The sequence below is a fragment of the Bactrocera dorsalis genome, chromosome 5 (genome assembly GCF_023373825.1).
Source record: "Bactrocera dorsalis isolate Fly_Bdor chromosome 5, ASM2337382v1, whole genome shotgun sequence".
Classification (NCBI taxonomy): Eukaryota; Metazoa; Arthropoda; class Insecta; order Diptera; family Tephritidae; genus Bactrocera; species Bactrocera dorsalis.
In genome coordinates, this window is record NC_064307.1 from 54,620,100 (window position 1) to 54,645,256 (window position 25,157).

The 25,157-nt window shown below is 39.0% G+C and overlaps 1 protein-coding gene across 5 annotated transcripts in view; it reads right to left on the reverse strand.

Moving 5' to 3' along the window:
- Positions 1–278: 278 nt before the first annotated feature.
- LOC105229662 (paired box protein Pax-6) overlaps positions 279–25,157 on the reverse strand; it is a 30,499-nt gene continuing 5,620 nt past the window's right edge. Inside the window, exons 2-6 of one of the 5 annotated variants that reach the window (XM_011210090.4) lie at positions 17,800–18,018; positions 6,133–6,273; positions 2,872–3,222; positions 2,621–2,805; positions 279–1,321 (exon numbers count right to left, since the gene is read on the reverse strand). In XM_011210090.4, the coding sequence (XP_011208392.3) occupies positions 854–1,321; positions 2,621–2,805; positions 2,872–3,222; positions 6,133–6,273; positions 17,800–18,018 (1,364 nt within the window). In that variant the 3' untranslated portion in view covers positions 279–853. Of the gene's footprint in view, positions 1,339–2,620; positions 3,223–6,132; positions 6,274–17,799; positions 18,019–25,157 lie in introns of all 5 variants that reach the window. The other 4 variants (XM_011210082.4, XM_049457575.1, XM_049457577.1 and 1 more) reach the window with 4 other exon arrangements.

A 25,157-nucleotide genomic window follows, 5' to 3' on the forward strand; every position in this document is an offset into this window, starting at 1 on the left:
GTGGAATTGCATAACCTCGGGTAGCCTGTATCAGGTTAGGTCGCTAAACATAGTACAGTTTTCTCCAGTTTTTGCAGCTAAAATGGCTCTCCTATATTTTGCAATATTCTTATATCAGTCAGAGCCAACCATAGTGTGCTTTGGCCGATATTAAAATAAAACCTCGTATTATTATAATTTTTTGAATAACATACTTACTTTATCGTATTTACCATTATATATGACATTTTTGTTCACTTGATAAAAAGAGATTAAATGATTTTAATTTTAATTTAATTTTTAGTTATATTCCAGAGTTTAATTACTTTCATTTTAATTTACAATTAATTGCACTAAGTTACTTAAATTTGATTTGAGAGAATAAATTTATTATAAAATACATAAAGAGAGCGCTTGGAATTCAGTTTGCTATATACATATATACAAATGTATAACTCTCTCTTATAATATAGCTTTAAGACTAATCATTTCGCTCTAAATACACATATTACACACAACTTTACTCCGTTAGAATTGCTTTAATCAGACTTGGGAATCCTGCGTTGTATTGGGCTTAGCTCTCAGGCTCAGATCTGCTTATTTTTCATAATTTGTCATATCCTCATTGCACTGCCCACTACTTTCCACATCTTGCACCACATTTATCTCCTCCTCTGATACCTTTGAGTGTGTCGTGTTCGTCGGTGAGGGTGTGATAGAGTGAGAAAGTGGTGAGTCATCTTCGCCGTTTTCGCCCCCGCTCGCCAGCAGTTTCGACTGTTGTGCGGCGGAGACAACTTGGCGGGTGAAGTTTAACGCGAGCATTGCCTCGGACAATACGGGATTCACCACCATTGAGCGGAAAGCACTATGCTCACCGCCCATTAATAATGGAACTGATGCTGTGTGCGATGGAAAGACCAACGCAGGTGGTGGTGGTGGTGGAGTGCCGTGTGGCTGCGAAGGTAACGCTTTTGATTTCGTTGAGTCGCTGCTGTGATGGAGCGCTTCGTGGTTTTGTTGTTGGTGTTGCTGCAGATTCACTGTATTCATGTTCGTGTGGAACTGTTGTCCGTCTTGCTTTGCTGTAGGGATAAAAGCGTTCACAAGCTTGTGTGTATAGTCCAACGTATGGCCTGTTGTACCCGTTTGCAGTCCGTAGTAAGTGTTTGTTGCATTCGCTTTGCTGCTGTTGTTGTAATTCTCCACATCCAATATATGGTGAGGTCGTTGTGGGTTGACTGGTGAATGGTTGCGTTGCATCGCGCAGTGTGTCTGAGGTGAGTTGGAACCCTGCTGTTTCAGCTGGCTGACCCGCTGGTGTCGGCGCCATTTCGCTCGTCTGTTGGAAAACCAAACCTAATGTTGATCAATACGAAAAATACAATTTGTTAGTTGGTAAAATGGTTGTAGGAGTAATTAAACACGTTTCGACAGGTGTTTGCGTAGGAAGAGGAGTTAGAGGAAGCTTTGTTGAAAGTATTATGGCATGCACATACGAGTATACTTAGATAAATATGTGTGTGTATATATAACCCGAAATAGTGGAGGTCTTTACGGAAAACTGGTCTAATACTTGGAGGTAAGATTCTGAATAATTAAAGATGACAATTACTTAGAGTAAACTTAAATAGCTTTGATTACTAGTCTTACGTGTGAGGATCTAACTCTCATAACGCCCATGTAAGGGAGTCTATAAAACCACCATTAGTTTTAAAGATTTAAGTCTTGGATCTGATATTAACATTCTTCAGATGCTAAGCTTTTACGTTATTCCAGCTTCGCTACTGAATAAATAACTCAAAGTCCATGAAGACTAAAGGAATTTGTATGACCATAAATTGGTTACCCAATGATATTAGTTGTATTAACTGAAAATCGCTTCGGAACTCAGGTTGAAGGAATTAATTAAAGTATATCGGGGTGCGAGACAGAAAAAGACAATATTAAATGCGATGACTAACTAAAGTGAATGACTAAAATAACAAAAATAAATGGAATCCTATAGAATCTGCCTGAAACGTTAGGAAAAATGAAACAAAGTCGGCCTGACTAGGTCAAGCAGAAGTGTACTAAAACTTATAGCTACAATTATGGAACACTGTCCAAACGTCTTGTCGATTTCAGAGTGTGGAGGTTTTTCCGTGTAACAACTGTGGGACTATGTTCCAAGCATGTGGCATCACTAATTCTGGAAATACCAGCTGATATGCCCATAGTTCCTACAAAATAGCAGTAAATTGAATACAACCTGGGTACAAGTCGAAATACAAGACGACTGAATCTTTCCACGCAGATCTAAGTAACCGGAACAAGCCCAGATTTTTATTGCGGTTACTTTCTTTCCAATTATTTGAGGTATGGTTTCTGCCGCTACAATTTCAAAGGCTCTAAGGAGATAGTTTTAGAGTTCAAAAACTTTTATTAACTTAACTGTGAGCAAACGTAAAATTTATGATGTTATGTTTCCTGTATTAAGTATTAAATCTAATACTTTATTGCATAAACTCCTTCTATGGTACGCTGACATTAGTCACAGGCAGATTTACTTGAATAATTTTATTTTTTGTTCAATATTTGACTGTCTACTAGATTACCTTTTTTGATTTTTAAACTTATTATATAACACAATTGCACCTACCTGAACTCTCGCTTCACTCAGTGCAGTGCGCGCTGCTAATTTCTCTCTCGTGCTCACACAAGGGTAATGTGACTTTTCGAACTCCTTCTCCAGCTCATCCAACTGCTCGGAATTGAATGTAGTTCGATTTCGACGGAATTTAGGCTGATCGCTGTCATCTGTGTCAGAGTCCTCGCCTTCAATATCTGTAAATATCATATTCGTTTTATCAATAATTAAAGAAACTAGCGTGAAATCAACTAGAATCCTACCAATCAAACGACTGGCATCCGGTGATCCCAATGTCTCGTGACTACCCGACCCGGGTGATATTGGTGGTATGGAAATATTGGAATTTGCCGGTGTAAGACTACCTTGGGGCAAACTGTTTGGGAAACCGCCACCAACACCACCAGCGCCAGCTGCTGCTGCACCAGGCGCCCATAGATGAGGCGGTGGTGGTGGTAAGGTTGACGGCCATGTCGGAAAGCCGGGATGTGTGGGATGCATATAAACATAACTGGTAGCGCGTGCGAATTCAGCAGCAGCACGTTCTGCCGCGCGATTACGTAATATACGATTGATGGAGGATACGGAGGGCGCCGTAGCATTCGTGCAAACACCTGAAAATGTTTAGATTTGGAAGTATTATTTGATCGATTTAGGAATGACAATAACCAGACTCTAAATCTATAATAGAAGTTCCCCTCTAGCATTTTATTTAATTTTAAAGAAATCCATGATAAACTGCATAGTACCTCTGTTCGGTACATTTGTATGTTATATTAGAACAGGTCGATTTTTTTCTACAAAATCGTGTATGCCGGAAATGTTTAACGAATCAACAACTTTGCTAAGAGGCTATTGGTCTAAAATTGGTCTTATAAAAATGTGTCCTCATTTTTTAAGGTATCAAAAAAAGATTTTGTACGTAAACTCAGAACGAACAACTACATCTCTCGCTAATAGAAGAAAAATCTTTGTCAAAGCGTCCTGAAAATATAAATTCAAACAGAATTCGGTGTCTGGTAAAAATTTCGGTGAATTTCATCGGAATTTCAATGATAGTCTTAGTATAACCACTTTACCTGGTGACTTATAGTCACCACATCTACTCTTTGAATTTTTTCATTTATGAAACCAAGATGTTAAGCTCGAGTTTGATATGAGAGTTGAAGACAGAACTTTGTTTAAAATTTATTTCTCTATTATCATATATCTTCTTCTTCTTTACTGGCGTAGACACCGCTTACGCGATTATAGCGAGTTAACAACAGTGCGCCAGTCGTTTCTTCTTTTCGCTACGTGGCGCCAATTGGATATTCCAAGCGAGGCCAGGTCCTTCTTCACTTGGTCCTTCCACCGGAGTAGAGGTCTTCCTCTTCCTCTGCTTTCCGCGGCGGGTACTTCTTCGAATACTTTCAGAGTGGAGTGTTTTCCTCCATTCGGACAACATGATCTAGCCAACGTATCCGCTGTCTTTCAATTCGTTGAACTATGTCAATGTCGTCGTACATCTCGTACAGCTCATCGTTCCATCGAATGCGACATTCGCCGTGGGCAATGCGCAAATGAGCATAAATCTTTCGCAGAACTTTTCTCTCGAAAACTCTCAATGTCGACTCATCAGTTGATGTCATCGTCCAAGCCTCTGCACCATATAGCAGGACGGGAATTATGAGCGACTTATAGAGTTTGGTTTCTGTTCGTTGAGAGAGGACTTTACTTCTCAATTGCCTACTCAGTCCTAAGTAGCACCTGTTGGCTGGAGTAATCCTGCGTTGGATTTCCAGGCGGATGGAATCATGTGTAGAAGTACACGCATGTGAGGAAAGTTCTCTGATTGCCATTCACTTGGGAGTGGCCAGAAACGATTCTTATACATATGGCTCAAGCAGCGACTTTCGGTCTTTGACCAAGTATCCTCTTGGTGGCCTAAGAACATCCGTTTGAATGCGAGCTAAAGTGAGAAGGCGAAACATCCCCTGAATAGGGTTGTGCGCTGGGTTTGGGACCCGCCACGTAAAAAACACCCCCAATGAAAAAGCAAACACAGCCTCGGATCATATATACATCATACAATTTAGTCAAACACCCTTCATATAAGTATGATTTTAGATAAATAAGTTTTATTTCAGTTAGACCTTGAAGAGTGGGTTTCAGCTTTATATTTGTTTATAACTCATCAGCGGGCATCGCGGACTTTCATCTAGTATGGACAAAAGACATAAAAAACGGAGTAATCTTGAAGAAGAAGGTTTGGAGCATTGAAACAGTAACAGTTGAAGAATAAAATAAATTTATTTACAGGAAGCCAGAATCGTGGTAACTGTTGTTGTTAAGTTTAATTGAAATTGGCGTTTTGCATGTGTTCTGCCATATCTACAGCCTCCAATTGCCTTCTTAATTACAAACAATGAAAAGAAGAAGAAGAAAAGCAGCGCTCAAAAGGAAAAGGGATATGTGCAGGTTGTGCGAAGCAACTACTAAGCTGTTTAGTGTGATCGGCGCGTAGAGTTCACGACGAGACAGCAATTTGATGTGAACGATCGATATCAAAACCAATTTGAATGCGGTGACTGACTAAATGTCAAGTACGAAGACCGAAGCCTATACGCATTCGCAAATGAACTACCTACATAGTATGGAAAGCTAAGTGAGCGCAGCGGACATAAATATATGGAGTGAGGCCGCAGCGAAGCTTTCACGGTGTGTCTACTGTTGTTGTGGCACGTTGACTAAGCGACTCTGCTGTGACAGCTGCGCAGAAAGAAGCAAATGCAAAAATCCTGCAGCGCAGTGATGAACACGCTGAGTGCCGTTCAGCCGCATTTACATATCAATCTTTCCGCATGCGAACGCGTGTCTTCTTCGCTTCCGCGAGCAACATTTAGAAGATGCTATAAGGGGTTGTATACGCATACGCGTCTGATTACGGCGCTATGGCGTCCGGATGCTAATAAATTAGACTATCGATAAATCTGGCGAGTGCAACAATACATTACATTTTGTGTGTGAGCCGAAGTCAGTTAAGTCGAGGGAAATTGGAAGGAAGGCATTTATTTGGTCGCAGTTATTGAGCAGACCATAAATACATCAGGAGGTATGACCGACCACCGTCCCACCATGGGGCACAAGAAGCCGACCAGTGCGTAACTCTTTATCAAAAGGTATGCATTACAGCGCACGGGAGTGTTCGTGTGTGTGCGGTGCTTCAGCAATCGCAATTCATTGGTAATTTGTTTGGCCAATCATTTTGGTCGCAACTCTTCTTCTGGGGGGTTGACGGCGTCACTTAATGAGGCAAAACATCAAGCGACCACTACGTAAGCTGAGCTAAAGCCAAGTCGCGTCAGTCATGCCGTTAGCATGGTCAATTGTGCAAGCGCGCGAGATAGGCAGCACGGTGGCTAGGCGGGTAGGCAGTCATTCAGTCACTGGCTTCCAGTGAGCACCCACGGACAAGATTTGTGTCTTTTAAGTCTGTTGTTGCGGTTCGTACATGTGTGCGCTTGTGTTGTTTTTTAACTCACCTTCCGATATCAGCCGTTCGCGTATTTCCCACGCAAATATTGTCGGATTATCGCGTTTGTATTGCTCGATTTTCGAGACTACAGCGGGCGTAGCAACTTTTGGCTTTGATCCGCCGATTAAACCAGGTGGCCTCAATGTACCTGCAATTATAGAAATTAAACAGATATGAACATGAATAATCACGCACGATAACTGATCGATGGCTGGAAGGGTTAAGACAGTGAATTTGGCTTTTACAACAACATTACGCGTGCTGTTGATAAAATCATTCGAATTCGGTTCATTTAGTTTAAAGCGCTCATTCGTAAAATTTTCGAATAATATTTATTTTAGTTACGCAGACAGATATGTATCGAAGTTTTGTTGGCATGAACTACAAAACGAATTTTCATAAGCATACACACAGATTGAACTTAGAAATGATACAAAGGCTTTCGAGTCGTAAAAACGGATTTCATTGCTTTTTTTGGGTAAGAGCTTAGGAGTGACGTAAATCAGGAACTATATATAGGTTTGTTAGAGAACTTTTACCACCAGAAGTATTCTTTACCATTTTAAGGCAGTGGAAGAAATCAGTTTAAGATTCAGCTATCTCTCTAAGTCCTTAGCTGACTCTACTAGCAGAATTTTAGTTACAAGAGTTCAATCAAGCATTGTATAATGACCAAAGTAAGTTACGAAGGAAGTAAAGAGAGGACGCTTGATCAAAAATTTTATTTTATTTATTCTTAGTTAACTATTGTAGGATGCTCCTTGAAGCCCATGCAATTCCTATTTCGCCAGGCGTTCTCTTCAAATTTTCAGTTATGCAACAGGTTTTCCTAAAGAGGCAAACAGGGAGTTTTACGTTAGTCAGCGCACACCTATATAGGAGTGGCAATGTGAAATAAAGAATGACTACCAAAAAAATATACGTTTTATGACACCTAAAATATAGGTATAAGTAATAACGAGGAAATATGCACTGCTTTCTTGATAGTTTGATAGTTAGTCCTACATAACCGGAACCGGATTTATATTCGCACAAGAACTCGGTAGCATTCCTCAAAATTTTTTGGCGATATTGTTTGATGCTAAACAATTTTTTTTTATCTATGCAACCAAAACAATAAAAATAAGCGGGTCGGTTTATAATATATCTGTGGATTTTTGAGCTGTGACAATTTTTATTTACCTTTATATATGAGACCTTCACCACTTGTATTTATTGGCACCGCTTTGACCTTGATGTTCGACCTTTCGAACATTTTGGTGATTTTTTTATGGTTTTTGTAATGCTAATCGCCTGCGGCCCACCAGAACAATAAATACGTGAATGCTAATTTGTGCATATATTTTAAATGTTTTTGTTGTTTAATCGCATATATGCAATGTTATAAGTGGGAATCCAATTACCTATGAACCAATATAGATTGGTTGGGGTTTTACATACTGCTTTTACATACATATGTACGTGCGCGTTCGGCTTGCCCGGTAATTTGCACAAACAACGCGTTGGTAACCAATTTGGTTGCACATTGCAACAACTCAATGACACATTTGAATAGATATTAACAATTTGTTTACAAAAGGTGACTCGCCACCACCGATGCCGCCAAAGCAACAATGAGACAAAGCGCCACAGGCACACACAGGTGAACGCCACTACGCGTAGGAAAAAGCAAACTGTGTAAATGTTAAAAAAACGCAACAACAACAATTGAAATAGTATAAAGTCATAAAAGCTATCTAAAGCTATTCATCGGATCATAAGCTCTACAAAACGACCGACACAGCGTTCCAGTGAGCTCATGTGTACCCCCTTTAAGTATATGTATACATAGTACATACAAGTACGAGTATAGGTACATATTTGCTCGAGCAAGGGCGTTCCGCAATTAGACAAACTGACCGGGGTTTCTAAGGTGTGATCAGCAGCGAATAATTGGAGAAAGGTAAAACGGTCGCAGAGGTCCAATTTGGTTAAAAAAGTGTGCCTTCAACATGACCACCGCCACCATCACCACAAATAAATTGATTTAATTAGGCTACGAACTGCTGCCCCATCCACCGTATTCTTCAGATTTGGCCCTGTGCAAATTCTTTTTGCCTCCAAACCAGAAAAAATCAATCATTTTCAGAAAGTTGTGCAAAATGGTTAAAATACCGCTATGAAAGACTAAGACCTCAGTGTTCTTACTTAGAGAAATAAATCCAATTTTTCCGAAATTGAAATTTTCTATTTTCTACGATAAGACAAATCGGACCGCGCTCGTATATTTGCATGCATATTCGCATGCATGATACTTGCGAGCTTTGTTTACCTGCTTATGCGACCCTCCGCTCATCCGACCAACCGTTCATCTCCACGCTCTTCGGCACCCGCGCCCTATCTTCCGCAAAGTAAATGATAACTCATCGGAAGCTGTTGACAGCCGATTATTTGTACTTCAAATTAGTTTCGAGAACAAAAAGCAATAACAACTACACCAACAATAACAACAACGATAACTACAAAATGTTTGTTAAAAGTGCAAACATTGTCATTGCAACAGTCGTAATTGATGCCGCCGCGTAATTGCAATATGCTAATGCTTACAAAAACAACAGTGGAAGAAACTTGGCAGCAACAGACAAATCGCCGCCGCCGGAAGTTCTGTTTCGCACTAAATATAAGTATTTGTGCTATTATCGAGACAATAAGCGTACTGTAGCGCCTACATGCAAGCATGCATACATACATACATACACTCACACAGATAAATGCCGCATATCTGCTTATGACTTTAATCAGCAAAACATCTGGTGAAAAAATAATTACGTGAATGACTACGGGCATTCTCATTCAGTCGCGTCACATACGCTCACATTCACATTCATTCATCAAGCCGAGCTTCCGCGCGTTCACTCGTCCAATCGCCGCTCAAGCGAATTACCCTTACGAGTTTTGTGCCGATTGTTTGTTGTTGTTATTGTGTGGTAGATAGGTAGCAAGTGGTAATTAAAGTCAACAATTAGAAATCAGATTAAACGATTAAAATTATGTGAAATATATGCCATTGCGAATTCACGCTGAGAAAATGGAATTGGAAATGCTTTATGCTGAAAATATTCACTGGCTGATTGTGCATAATTTGCAAGCACTTTGAGAACACCAAATTGCATAGGTATTATCTTCGGTTTTGAAGTGTTTTTATTCAATTAGAGTTAGTGAATTTATAACTGTTTGTAGGGGTAAAGCATTTTATACCACAAAAAAGTGTGGACATAATCTCATTCTATAAAACCTTTCCAAATTGGAAAGTAGTGTCTGAACAACTATTTCCGTCTCTTCACGACTTTTTTTCTCTGGCAGTATCTTTTAAGCAGATCTGGTAGGTATCGGGCGTGTGCCGAGAGTCGTTCCCATTACAGTCGGACCTAAATAAGCGGAATGAGCATGGTTTTTTATTCGAACAAAGACTGTAAATTCGACAGCACTACTCCAAAACTAATTTACTCTTGGTGGTAAATTCTTAAGAAGTAAGGAAGGCCTAAGTTCGTGTGCAACCGAACATTTTATACTCTTGCAACATGCAAGAATCAACGCGGGGGAGATACCTTCACATGTAAAACGTGAACCAGAGGATCAGAATGTCAGCAATTTTATATGCGTACATACATATATACTATACGAGGTGTGTTCAAAAAGTATCGCGAATCGTAACTGACAGTTTTCTTCGATTGCAGGGGTGTGGTGCATCATGAGTTCTTGCCACAGGGAAGAACGGTCAATAAGGAATATTACCTGCAAGTTATGCGCAATTTGCGCGAAGCAATCCGCCAGAAACGCCCGGATTTGTGGAAGAACAAAAATTGGCTTTTGCACCACGATAACGCCCCTGCTCACACATCGTTGCTTGTGCGCGACTTTTTGGCCAAAAACAACACACTAATGATGTCGCAGCCACCGTATTCCCCAGATCTGGCCCCCTGTGACTTTTTCTTGTTCCCTAAACTGAAGAGGCCCATGAAAGGACGACGTTACACTTCTCTTGACGAGATAAAGACGGCATCGAAGGAGGAGCTGAAGAAGATAAAAAAAATGATTTTTTGAAGTGCTTCGAAGAATGGAAAAACCGTTGGCACAAGTGTATAATATCTCATGGGGATTACTTTGAATCGGACAAAATAGATATCCATGAATAAATAAATAATTTTTGAAAAAAACACAAAATTCGCCATACTTTTTGAACACACCTCGTATATAACTCATACACAGACCGACAAATTCTGTGTAAGATTTGTTAGAAAAACCAAAATCATTATACTACGTAGTATATGGGAGTTGGGGTAGTATCGACCCGATTTTATCCATTAACTTCTGTCATGCCACAGATTTCACATACAATCACCAATCATAGAGAGTCAGTCGGATGTTCGGAAATCCTAAAAGGAAAGTTTTCGTTCAAATTTATCTATTTTAGACACAAAGATACACTGTTAGGAGTAAAACACGCTCTCTTATTTTCATTGTGATGGCTCACATATTGGCCGATATATCCAGTATAAAGTTACCTGGAAGTTCGAAATCCTTGAAAAAAGGTATCATAGATGAAACAAAAATTCAAAAATACACTGAAAAATGTTTCATGGATGTTGTAAAATACTTGTCAAATAATAACAAGAATTACTACTGAAGAGTTCAAAGACCTAGTAGTTGTCATAAAATATATAGAGTCTTCGGTACACTCTAACGATGTTAAAAAAGCAGTGGAAGAAGGTGAGTTTAGTGTTAAATCAGTAGTAAATATTTTTAACAGAATGAAGGTCCCACAACCAATATGTAAAATAGAATTGATGTAAAATTCTAATCAACCAAAGAAAAACAAAACACATCCGATTTACAATCTAAAATATCTGCTCCATCGCAGAATATCAGTACCATGCATAAACTGCCAAGAGTATGGGCACACGAAAATATATTGCACCCTACACAGTGTCTGTGTGTTGTGTGGTGATTTACATCAAAATGTATAAGTTAAAAACGTGATTATTTTATTTAGAAACTATATTTGTATTGTTAATAGTTTCACGTTTACATTAAATCTCCCTTAACTAAGCTATTGTCCAAGCATATACTTCGCTGTGCAGCAACAACTTACTTGTGGCTCCCTTTACCAAAGGTAAAATGTCGTTGTTTCTATGCGATCTTACTTTTCAGGTGATCTTGCTGTGAGCAGCTTTATCATTGCAATTACAACTTCTAAAGGTACCGTAACACTTCAGTATTTTACGCATCATCTTTCGAATGTCACCCATCAAAAAGTTATGCTGTTGCTGTGCGCTCTTATTGGTGATAATAATGATAAGAGAATTGATATGCAAATGAACGTAAGCATTCCAGCATGAAGAGCCCAGCATGATCGTGCGTAGCATTCAAAGCAATTTATGTTATGTTAGCTGACCAATTCCTCTTATGTTAGTTGTTGCCTTAACTAAGGCTAACTTATATAAAGACTTAAAAACGAAATTGTTTGTCGGAATTCAAGCACGTCGTAGTCGAATGATAAATATTCCTCCTAGCGAAAATATTAAAGGCCCGTCCAAGTTTCAAAGCCAGGTAATATTAAAAATATTGCAACTCAAGGGCTCTATGCAATGTGGTGAGAGGCAGCACCGCACAAATGTAACTGCCTCGAATCAAATGGAAGCGTTGAAACTATGATTTTCAACCTTACCCAATGTATGACACAACTTATGTAGGATAGTAAATGGGTCTAACAGTAAAATCAGCTCCATCACTTGCTTAAGCTTGTCTAGTTTTTAAATAGATTTAAGATTTTATAACTTCTTGTTAGCCTTAAAAAACAAAATAAATAAATAAATATTGAAAAAATGGTCTTCTTATAATATTTGAGCTTATCAAATTTAGTTATTTAGCTGTATTGGTTTAGGAGTTGAGTGTGCATTAAACTTATTAGAGGGCGAGGTCACGTCCACTTTTTCAACTTTTTTGCCCATGGATGCCTCTTGCTACAACGATCCCTTGTACCAAATTAAGGTTTTATATTTTAATTTAGTCCTTAGTTATGGCTTTAAAGTGGTTTTCGATTAATGGCGATTTGTAGATTTGTAGACATGGCAGTGGCCCGATTACGCCCATCTACGAACTCGTAATTTTATTTGTACTAAGAAACCCCCGTATTAAGTTTAATTAAAATATATCAATTTTTATACTCTCGCAACAAAGTTGCTAAGGAGAGTATTATAGTATTGTTCACAGAACGGTTGTTTGTAAATCCTAAAACTAAAAGAGTCAGATATAGGGTTATATATACCAAAGTGATCAGGGTGACGAGTAGAGTTGAAATCCGGATGTCTGTCTGTCCGTCCGTCCGTGCAAGCTGTAACTTGAGTAAAAATTGAGATATCATGATGAAACTTGGTACACGCATTTCTTGGCTCCATAAGAAGGTTAAGTTCGAAGATGGGCAAAATCGGCCCACTGCCACGCCCACAAAATGGCGGAAACCGAAAACCTATAAAGTGTCATAACTAAGCCATAAATAAAGATATTAAAGTGAAATTTGGCACAAAGGATCGCATTAGGGAGGGGCATATTTAGACGTAATTTTTTTGGAAAAGTGGGCGTGGCCCCGCCCCCTACTAAGTTTTTTGTATATATCTCGGAAACTACTATAGCTATGTCAACCAAACTCTATAGAGTCGTTTCCTTCAGGCATTTCCATATACAGTTCAAAAATGGAAGAAATCGGATAATAACCACGCCCACCTCCCATACAAAGGTTATGTTAAAAATCACTAAAAGTGCGTTAATCGACTAACAAAAAACGTCAGAAACACTAAATTTTACGGAAGAAATGGCAGAAGGAAGCTGCACCCAGGCTTTCTTTAAAAATTGAAAATGGGCGTGGCGTCGCCCACTTATGGACCAAAAATCATATATCAGGAACTAATCTACCGATTTCAATGAAATTCGGTATATAATATTTTTTTAACACCCTGATGACATGTACGAAATATGGAATCGGTTCACAACCACGCCTTCTTCCAATATAACGCTATTTTGAATTCCATCTGATGTCTTCTGTGTATAATATATACATTAGGAACCAATGATGATAGCGGAATAAATCTTTACACAAATGCGGTATTTGAGCTGAGGGATTCCTTGTGGAAAAATTGTCGTGATCGGACTATAACTTTTCAAGGTCCCTGATATCGAACACGAAGAACTCAGTGCCTAATCTAACCTAACCTAATATTTCACCGAAAACATCGGTAAATCTCTCAGAATTTAATTCTAATTAATTTTACAGCAAAATAAAAAAATATGTAAATGACGGGTAATGAAATCCCGATTATCGCTTTATCATGCGAGAGTATAAAATGTTCGGTGACATCCGAACTTAGCCCTTCCTTACTTGTGACTCAAGTTTTTCCTCAAGTTAAAGCTTGCACGAACGGACGGACATAACCCCATATCTATCTCGATTAGTTTTAGGTGATATGTACAACCGTTAAGTGAACAAAACTATAATACTCTATAGTAACAGGTTGCTCGAGTATAAAAAACTGAGATCCTGTCACTTACATAAATATAAAGAAAGTAAAGAAAGCTGCTAAATTACTGAATTGGGAGAGGTAAAAATACAGTGATAGATTCTTTCAAGTCAAGAGAAGTGCTTCCTCCTTTACTATTGCCACAATGATCTGTTTTGGTACAAATATTATTTCTTATATATATATGTACATACATGATATTATTGATACAGTAAAATACTGCAAAATTAAATACAAATACAAACAAGTGTGATACTATTGACCTAAAAGTTGACAATGAAATAATAGAACCTGTAAAATTCAAAAAATATCTCGGCATTATAATTGAAAGCAAACTTAAATTCGATAAGCATATGGAGTTTACTGTACAAAAGATAGCAAAACTAATTGGGTTTGTGAAAAGATCCTGTAAATATGTATCTACTTACATAGAGGGTTCAAGAAAATAGTCTGCAAAACACTGATTGAATCGCACTTTATTTATTGTCCATCGAGTTTGTTCAAAGTGCCAAACTCAAAAATAGAAAAACTTTAGAAATTACAAAATACATAGATGCATTAAATTCATTTTAAATGAATGAAATGCTTTCAAAATTCAATATGTTAAGTATAAAATAAATAATATGTTATCACACCATCATAATATAATAATATTTAACATAAGATGTGGTAATGCATCGAAATATCTAATAAATTAGGTAGGGTGCATAAACGAAACGCAAGACATTATAACAAGAAACAAAAATAATTTAAAGTTACCATTATTTAGGACTGAAAAAGATAAGCAAAATCTATTTTATAAAGGCTTTAAAGATTTCAACGAATTACCGAATGAAATACAAAATTGTGTTGATTTTTCTGTTTTTAAAACACGTCTTTATGAATATTGTAAAATTAATTGGATTTTAAATTGTAACCTAGGCTTATGTCGTAAAAGTAATAATAAATAAATAAAAACATGTCTTGATGAAACTGAGGCTTACCATAGACAATACTGATTTTCTCGGAGCTAAGTATCTAAAAGAAATTAAATAGAAGATATGGCCCTGATATGAAAAATAACTTGTCTTTCTAGAAAAGTCAAGCCGAAGGTTTGGAGAAATGCTTAGGTTAATCAAAAATAATTTTCCGGAAACCTTAGGATAAAAGGACTCCAACATCTGTGAATGGAAGAGTAGGCATGGAGTATGCCCAGTATTCTGCGATATTAGTTAAAAACTGCGACCGTTATCGCGCCATGATAACCAACTCCGTCATGCCTGAAATTGCAACTCTTGACTTCGGTGACGTTTGGCTTCAAACAGACGGCGCCACTTGCCATTTGTTGAGAGGACACTTCGGTGAGCAGATAATTTATCTTTTTGGGAATGTCAATTAGCCATCAAGACTATGTGATATCACACCGTTAGACCTTTTCCTGTGGGGATATGTTAAGTCTTAAGTCTATACGGACAGTCCCGCTTCGATTCAGGTCTTGGAGCAAAATATCACGTTTGTCATTAACCAGTTACCAGTCGAAAAGCTCGAACGGGTTATCGAAAATTGGCCTCAATGAGGGGACCATCTGAGACGTACCCGCGGCCAACATTTGAAAGAGATAATCTTGGAGAATGGAATTCTTTTACATATGGAGGATGGAATCATGTGTAGAAGTTCAGAGTGAGTGGCCAGAAACGATTCATTTACATATGGCTCAAGCAGCTCACGACTTCCGGTCTTTGACCAAGTATCCTCTGGGTACCCTAAGAACATCCGTTGGAAGAAGAAACATCCGCTCCACAGGGTTGTGCGCTGGGTTTGGAACCCGCCACGTAAAAAACAGTACCAATGAAAAAGCGTAAACAGCCTCGGATGAGAGACCCCCTTTTTGATGACGACCATGGCAAACGAAATAAGGGATACGATTTGAGGGCATGCACCTGGAATGTCCGGTCCCTTAATTGGGAAGGTGCCGCTGTTCAGCTGGTTGATGTCCTCGTTAGAGTGAAAGCTGACATCACCGCCGTCCAAGAAATGCGATGGACGGGACATGGACTGAGACGAGTAGGTCCTTGTGGCATTTACTACAGTGGCCATATAAAGGAGCGCAATTTTGGCGTGGTATTCGTGGTGGGAGAGAGACTCCGTCGCCGAGTACTGTCATTCACATCGATGGATGAACGTCTAGCCACAATCCGTATCAAAGCGAGGTTCTTCAACATATCGTTGATTTGCGCCCACGCCCCGATGGAAGAGAAGGACGATGTGAACAAAGACTCCTTCTATGAGCGCTTGGAGCGCACCTATGAGAACTGCCCCTGTCACGATATCAAAATCGTGCTTGGCGACTTTAACGACAGGGTAGGCAAAGAAGGTATTTTTGGCACAGCAGTCGGTAAATTCAGCCTCCACGAGGAAACATCCCCGAATGGGTTGAGGCTGATCGATTTCGCCGGGGGCCGAAATATGGTTATCTGTAGTCCTACATTTTAGCATAAGAAAATCAGCTTCTTTGTAAAATATGGTCGGTCGAAAGCATGACCAACGATTGGAATTTAAGTGTGTTCTGCACAATCCATAAAAATCTGCGCCAATTACCGTGGGAAACCTCCTCATCATCGCGTATAAGGGTCTATCGAGCGTATTGTGTGAAAGATTAAAGCCCACCGTCAACAAACTGTGGCTTTAGACCTGGAAAATCAGCAACTGACCAGACATTCAGCATGCGCCAAATCTTGGAAAGGACCCGCGAAAGGAGAATCGACACACACCACCTCTTCGTCGATTTCAAAGCTACTTTCGACAGCATGAAAAGGAGCTGCCTTTATGCCGCGATGTCTAAATTTGGTATCCCCGCAAAACTAATACGACTGTGTAAACTGTAGTTGAGCAAGACCCAAAGCTCCGTCAGGATCGGGAAGGACCTCTTCGAGCCGTTCGATACCAAACGAGCTTTCACACAAGGCGACACTCTATCGTGCGACTTCTTCAATCTGCTGCTGGAGAAAATATTTCGAGCTGTAGAACTTAATCGAGCAGGTACAATCTTTTATAAGAGTTTACAGCTGCTGGCGTATGCCGATGATATTGATATAACTCTTGGCGACAGGTGCTACTTCGGACAATGTAGGCAATTGAGAAGTAAAGTCCTCTCTCGACGAATACAAGAACTCATGAGTCGAAGTTGCGAATTTTCAAGAGAAAGGTTCTGCGAAAAATCTATGATCCTTTGCGTATTGGCCACAGCGAATATCGTATTCGATGGAACGATGAGCTGTACGAGATATACGACGACATTGACATAGTTCATCGAATTAAAAGACAGTGGCTACGCTGGCGAGGTCATGTCATTCGAATGGTCGAAAACACTCCAGCTCTGAAAGTATTCGACGCTGTACCCGCCGGAGGAAGAAGAGGAAGAGGAAGACCTTGACTCCTTTGGAAGGTGGAAAAGGACCTGGCTTCGCTCGAAATATCCAATTGGCGCCACGTAGTGAAAAGAAGAAACGACTGGCGCGCTCTTCTTAACTCGGCTATAATCGCGTAAGCGGTGTCTATGCTAATGAAGAAGAAAAAGAACTGTGGCGTTGACGTTTCACCCTTTTTATTTATTCACTTTCACTAGTACACTGTTCCGGTTACTGGGAATTTAGCGACATGTGCCCGAAGACATGCCAAAAAGTTTTTAAACCGGAAGGGACATTTTCATTTAGTAAAACAGTACATTTTGTAGACTGATATTTCCATGTTTGATTTTTACTAAAACATTCCGCAGATTTTTTCGTTTATTTACAATAAGGAGCCTGAAAGTAAAAGTTGCGTGTTTGCATGCATGGAAAAGGTGATCGAAACCCTAATCAATGATGGAAAAATAAATGGTATTGCTAATGAGGCGTTAGTTGAACAAAACATTAGATATGCAATAATCTTAAAAGCAAAAGCACATCCAATGCTTTCATTAATAAATTCCTAACCTGGAAACTCGAAAATATCCAATTTTGCTAAGATATCCAGGGCAATAAATTTCGTTTATACTCTAGCTGTGTTATTTGTTTACAAATATCTTGAAAGATGTTGTTTAAGGAGTTAGATATCATGGAATTTATCTAGAATTTTATAGTAGGTTTCTGTATTGTACCTACCCAACAACTTGGAGACAGCGCCTTGTTGTGTCAGCATGTGTTGGGCCAAATCGTAGCCACGCAAACCGAAACGAGAGAGTTCCAAGAGGCGATGTTGTGACATTAGGGCATTGAGCGTTGAATGTGGGGCTGAATGCGCATTTCCAAAGATGCTACCCAAACTTGGAGCATTCGCAATGCCCGGCGGTATAGAGGCAGGTGGAGCGGCTGGTAGTCCCACTACAAGGAAGATAGAATGAAAGGAAATGGTGAGACAAATAATTGAAAAAAAGAAATAAACGGTGAAACTGTAATTATGAAGAAGATTTGACAAAAAATGTGTCAGTGCGCTTGCAATTTGCTAAAGTGTGAAACCTCATAGGCCACCACAAGCCCTCCTGTTACTTCACTTTTTTTCAAAAGTTTAATTTGCTTTTACGCGGAATTTAAACGAGGCATCACAGAAATTCCGCACATTGCGCGCCAACACCAAATCACTACAAATTTGTTCCATTGCACTGTCAACACAATTGTCTTTGAAGTTAAAGTTGCAACACTCGTAAGGAACACAAGCAGAAAGGGTAAAAGAAAAACCGCCCGTAACACTAACACATACCATCAGAGCGCAGACGGAGATAGTAGTAAGAGTCCGCAAAATACTTGAGACAGCATATGCGGCTAGGAAAAAACTAAAAATGGTATAAAACTAAAAATCGGACGCATCGCACAAAATAATCGATACGTGATCATGGCTTGACGAGCCACTAACATGTCATATATGGGCATAATAGAGTGCTGGCTATCAAGAAGTCGTCATCGCGCTTTCGAATGCCGCGCCACAACAGCATGGCATCTTGAACGTCGTCATAATCATCTCCCAATGTGCGCACGAGTCCCCCAAGTGGCGGGCGATAACGCGACGCATCCATAACACTTGCCATTCTACTCATTATATGGCAGCGCGCGATCTGCAGCCACTAACCAACAGCGGTGTTATCAACGAGTTGCGCGCATTGTGTGGTCCACCACCACAGGTCGCGTAGTCATGTTTTCGGTGCTAATTTCATCACTTGCTCGGAATTTGAGGAATTCTTGACAAGTTCCAAATACCGACGGACTTCGTCGATCAATTCATTGTCATTGTATGGCAGTTGGCCGGGGTCGGCACACATACACAGCAACGCGCCGTGGCGCGCAACTTGCTAAATAAAAAACCGCCAACGAACCAACGCGCGTCCATCTAAATCGCCCGACGTAGGGCAATCCATATTGGCAACAGTTCGTTCGTTGCTCAGATGCGAGTAATTTAGTAATTCCTGGGATGTAGAAGCTTTTATGTACAATTTGACATTTTATCTGATCGCAAGAACTGCTCACATTTTAACACTTTTTTGCTAATTCCAAGTAGCAACAACAAGTCTGACGGCTGACGTTTGGTTGTTTAGTTGTTTGACTGTTGGCTGCTGGCTGCTGGTTATTGGCTCGCCGTTGCATTGCTGGATTGCCGCATTTGTCGCATGAATGACCTGCGAAATGCGTACGTTGCAAATTCCTTGGCTTGAAGCGTCGTAGTCGTGCAGTTCACTTCAATTCGGTTAAGGCAGATAAATGTGCAATGCTTGAGATTTTATGTACCTTTTTGTATAAGAAATGTTTTGATTTCGGATTGCATAAGCATTAAAAGACAGATTTTTTAAGCCTGGTTTTGTGATTTCTAAAACCAGTGTTGTGGTAGTAAGTTAATACTTGAAGTTCGGTATCGGCTTGTAGTAGGGTATCGGCTTAGTAATAAAAGAGTCTTCAAAAGAGCTCTCAATATCTACTTTGAAGACTTTGATACTAAAGAGACATTGACGTCCTTAAAAGTGTTGCTGTTATTGTAACGGAAAGAGAACAATCTTTGTATATTTTAGAGAACGCAGCCGAATTGGCAGTCTTTGGTCGAATAATATACCAAATCCGTTTTAACTTTCGAGCAATTGTGAATTTGACCAGGCTTCACTTGAATTCAGTTCTTTGTTGCTGTAGCCTTTCGTCTATAAAAGAGTTCCATAGTTTTATATTGCGGTGAGTGAGGGGAAACTTCTATAGAGTCTTTATAGCTCAGGACATTTTTTTTAATACTTTTTATTATATATACATACATATGTACATATATTGTATATAAGGGTTATAGATATATATATAGGGTATAAGAAAATATGGAAACCAATCGTATATTTCAAGGAAAAATTTAAAATTGTAGTGAATATATATATTTTTTAAAGCACCACATCTTTGTTTTAAATTTGGAAGAATAAATAATTTTTAAATATCATGATTCCGTTTCCATTCATTCAGCAACTGCAAGTATAATTATGACAAAGTTTTGCTTTTTTAAATAATATTGCGAATCAGTTGCTTCGTTATCAATTCACTTAATTAAACTGTATTAGACTTTTGGGTCTTCTTTAGATGTCTTATTGATTCTTAAAATATTTAGAATCTTTCAAGGCTTAGAAGCTTTGTAAATTGCAATAGTGTGAATATTCAATTTATGATTAAGGTTATCGAGTTAATCCTATGCTTGACTAACACTAGGTGGATCTTGGAAAATTTGGTATTCCAAAAGAGTTTGCCATATATTACTAATTTCTGAAATTACCTACTACATTAAAATCGACATCTCACTTAAAGCTATTGCGTAGTATATTACTCTCTTTCGTTAAAGAATTTCCATTTAGTAATAAATATATGTATGTGTAAAGATTTGATTAAGCGGCACCTTGAATGATATTAGCGATTTATTTATGGCCGCAGGTCGTTTGATTTATTGTCTAAACGAAAACTCAACACTCTAATATTAATCAGCTGCTCACTGGTCAATTGGACAGCATTGTTGCTGCCGTTGCCGCTACCGTTGCGAAACGCATACTGCTTTTAGCTCTAATGTGTGGCAATGCAAAGCATATTTCACACTTGCCACAAATGTTGCAGGCGCGAGCTGCTGTCGTTGTAAATATGTAAGTAAGCGTTAAGTAGGCGTTCGCGCGCCATTAATACGTGCTTAAAACGCGTGTTCTTTTACTTATTTCTTTCAGTTTTTCTTGTTTGCCCAGCCAATTTGTTCCCTCCACATGTTTGGTCAATTGTTGTTCAGATGTATTCCTTGATTTATGCCGCGCACGAGCATCTTAGTTACCATGGGCTGATTCTAACTGACCCACCAGTCGGCCAACTGACTAAGCGACTAACCGTAGAGTAGAACGGAGTACTGCCGGTTTCACATTGCGTGGTCGCAGTACGCACATGGAGCACCGCATCTACACGCTTATGGCATGAATGCCAAGTTCAAGCGGTTGGTGGATGATTTATCCGCGCGTTCATGCGCAAGCGCGCACGCCTGCTTGTGAAAAGAAAATGAAAACCGAAGTTTACCGCACGCGTGCACTCTTACCCCTCTTCACTCGATTCGTGGAATGCTCATCACTGAATCGTTAAATCGGCTTAAGCGGCAACAACAACCCAGCTGTTGCGATTGCCACACCAAGGAAAAAGTTGTCTCAGCGGTAGTGGCAATGATGGGGAAACAACGGCAGCCACTCGCGATCAGCTACGGTTATTGTAATCGTTTCGCCACTGACAAGGTTACACGCATCCAGAAGCCGCCAACTTCCAGACGTCGCATTCGCATTGCAAAGTCGTTTGCTGCGCTGCGTACAAGCGATGATCACACCGGAATTCAATTGATAGTTTGATTTATTGCTACCGGTAATTTTTTTGGCTCGTCAGCTTCGCGCACACTCAGCGCTTCGAAAACCGTGTGTATTATCATTGCAGTTCATGTATGTGAGTGACTTCCCGTATGAAACCTCAACGCAGACGCACGTCGTCACCGTCCAACGTTTGCAGTTACAAATGCAACGAGCGTGTGCAACATCAGCAACGCCACGATCGTTTAGCGGTGATCTCGTTCATGCGTTTTGAGTTTTTGCGCTTCTGGTGTTTATGCCACATTGCTCTACTACTTCATAGTTTTCCAATTTATGTTCTCCATCTTCTTCTCCGACCGTTCGCTCTGTGTATGGCGCTGGTGCTAATGTGACCATCTCTATGGCAAGCTTGATGGTTTATCTTTGATGGTTTGTCTTTGCTACTGTTACAGTGGTCGTCATCGGTGTCGAGAGTTTGCGCTGCTATTTCATGTAATGAAGGTTTTGAAAAAATTATAAATTTTTCCTGGATCTAACAAACTAACTTTGCAATTTGACTTCGATAGAGATTAGATTTAATAAGAACTTTCTAACACCTGAAGATTAGATCAATTTTATTACTTCCAACAAATACTGTTTTGTATTTTGAAGGTCAATGGTCTCACTATTTAAATATTTCTTATTCTAATCTTTATATATAAAAAGTACGTGTCACGTTGTTTATCTGCGAAGGACTCCTAAACTTCTGAACTGATTTTAGTAAAATTAAGAACACTGGGTCCAGTTCGAACCAACTTAGAATATAGGATAGTTAAAACAATTCATAAATAAAGAATACAGTGAAAGCTCTATTAAATGGACACCCTATTAACCATGCACATTGTTGATGTTGATAACTACAACCTATCAAGCGGACAACTCTATTAATTCGTTATTTTTTTCAGTGATGTATGAACATATTCAAAATTAAACCTCAAGTACAATCCCTTAGATTCTTATATCAATAAAAGCATTTTCTCCTTTATTCGTAAATAAAATTTTCACTGCATTGAATAGTGTATTGTATGAATAATAGTATAAAATGTATACCGCAGCAAGGCGTGGCCGGACCTAATATTATATAAGGTCTAGTACAAATAAATCTTTATAACGGGTGATTTTTTTGAGGTTAGGATTTTCATGCATTAGTATTTGACAGATCACGTGGGATTTCAGACATGGTGTCAAAGAGAAAGATGCTCAGTATGCTTTGACATTTCATCATGAATAGACTTACTAACGAGCAACGCTTGCAAATCATTGAATTTTATTACCAAAATCAGTGTTCGGTTCGAAAAATTTGACAAAAAATGACAAATTTTGTTCAGCGATGAGGCTCATTTCTGGTTGAATGGCTACGTAAATAAGCAAAATTGCCGCATTTGGGGTGAAGAGCAACCAGAAGCCGTTCAAGAACTACCCATGCATCCCGAAAAATGCACTGTTTGGTGTGGTTTGTACGCTGGTGGAATCATTGGACCGTATTTTTTCAAAGATGCTGTTGGACGCAACGTTACGGTGAATGGCGATCGCTATCGTTCGATGCTAACAAACTTTTTGTTGCCAAAAATGGAAGAACTGAACTTGGTTGACATGTGGTTTCAACAAGATGGCGCTACATGCCACACAGCTCGCGATTCTATGGCCATTTTGAGGGAAAACTTCGGACAACAATTCATCTCAAGAAATGGACCCGTAAGTTGGCCACCAAGATCATGCGATTTAACGCCTTTAGACTATTTTTTGTGGGGCTACGTCAAGTCTAAAGTCTACAGAAATAAGCCAGCAACTATTCCAGCTTTGGAAGACAACATTTCCGAAGAAATTCGGGCTATTCCGGCCGAAATGCTCGAAAAAGTTGCCCAAAATTGGACTTTCCGAATGGACCACCTAAGACGCAGCCGCGGTCAACATTTAAATGAAATTATCTTCAAAAAGTAAATGTCATGAACCAATCTAACGTTTCAAATAAAGAACCGATGAGATTTTGCAAATTTTATGCGTTTTTTTTTTTAAAAAGTTATCAAGCTCTTAAAAAATCACCCTTTATATATAAATCTTCTGACCGTGTGTTTGCATTTGAACTGCTCCTAAACGGATGGACCGATTTTGATGAAATTTTGTGCGTATGTTCAAGGAGATTCGAGAATGGTTTAGATTTACAATTTGGTCCACTGGAAAATGTTTCTTAAATTATTTTTTCATTTTTAATCAATTGTTAATTTTGGAATGTTTGACCGATAGATGGCGCTACCATCGCAGTATCCAATATTCAAACCTTATATTGGCGCAAACGTGCATTAAACAAAACGATGTCAAAGTAAAAGGCGACATCTGTGGATCAAGTTTTTATATTGGAGTTTAACTATTGGAGGGGGTATCTTGACAGGCAATTTAAAATTGCAAAAGGTCTGGCATAAAAAAATAGCGGCATAACTGAAGAGTTGATAAAAAATTTGAGATATACAGAAATCTTTTCGAAGCATTGCACAGAGCAATACAATATTGAAACGGGAACGATTAATACATATATGCGTACAATTTCAAACTGATCCTTCCTGAAAAATAAAATTGCTAAATATTGGGAATGGTAGAATAGAACTGCAATCAAATACACAATGCAATGAATTAAAACTGGCTCATTTATCATTCGATGAATAATATACCACGGGCATCCCAAAAGACTGATGCCATAACCTTGCCAGCCGATTTTTTTGTCTTTCCACGCTTGAGAACCGTTTCTTAATATGCAGTCCACCAGGCTGACAATCGATTGGACTCGATTGATTTCACTGATGCACAGCCCAAATTCAATAGTATTTTTACCCCAAAAACCAATTCTTTCTTAACGCACGAAATGCTTTTTGATTCATCTTTGTTACTTCATCAAAAATGCGATTATTCCTTAACTAATACTTATAATCTAACTAATAGAAATCATATAGATGGTATTAGTAGTACTACCTATGTATCAGCCACAGTAAAACATAGGCGGGTCCTCTAGTACATTATAATTTTTTATTTTTGAGTGAAAGGTTTATTTTAGCATTATTAGTTTGAACCAATTCAGTTGAAGTATTGTACTATTTGCATTTTCACAAGCACCATCAGCCGCCATAGATAGGAACAATTAGTCATCTCTTGGAGCCAAGACGGGACTATAATTTCCGAAAAGAGCTCCCGAAGCATCTGACGAACCACTATCGGGAAGTTCTGGAGATCCTCGTCAATGGAAACAGTGCTTACATGTTGGTCAGATTAGACGACTTCCATTATTGCATCTATATTTTCTATAATTGATCTTTTCGAGTAATTTTCGGTCGCCTGTATTGCGCTTTCACCAGGAAGATTTGAACTTTCAACATGTCCAAGGAAAATGTTTTGAAGATGGAAGGAAATATGTTATTCTATTTTGTTCCACAGAAACACAACTAACAAAATTTTTTAGCAAAACATTCCCTATGGCTCTATGGAAATGTAGCTGTTGACTGTTTGCTCTGAGATTTTTTAGTTATCTGAGATATATAATAAGCCATGTCTCAACTGGTATTACGGGGTATATTCAATAAAGCTTTTTTTTGTGATTACAAGAACACTTAAGTTTGCCCCAAATGTATCAGCAGAGACTTTTGAACCTATCACAAATTT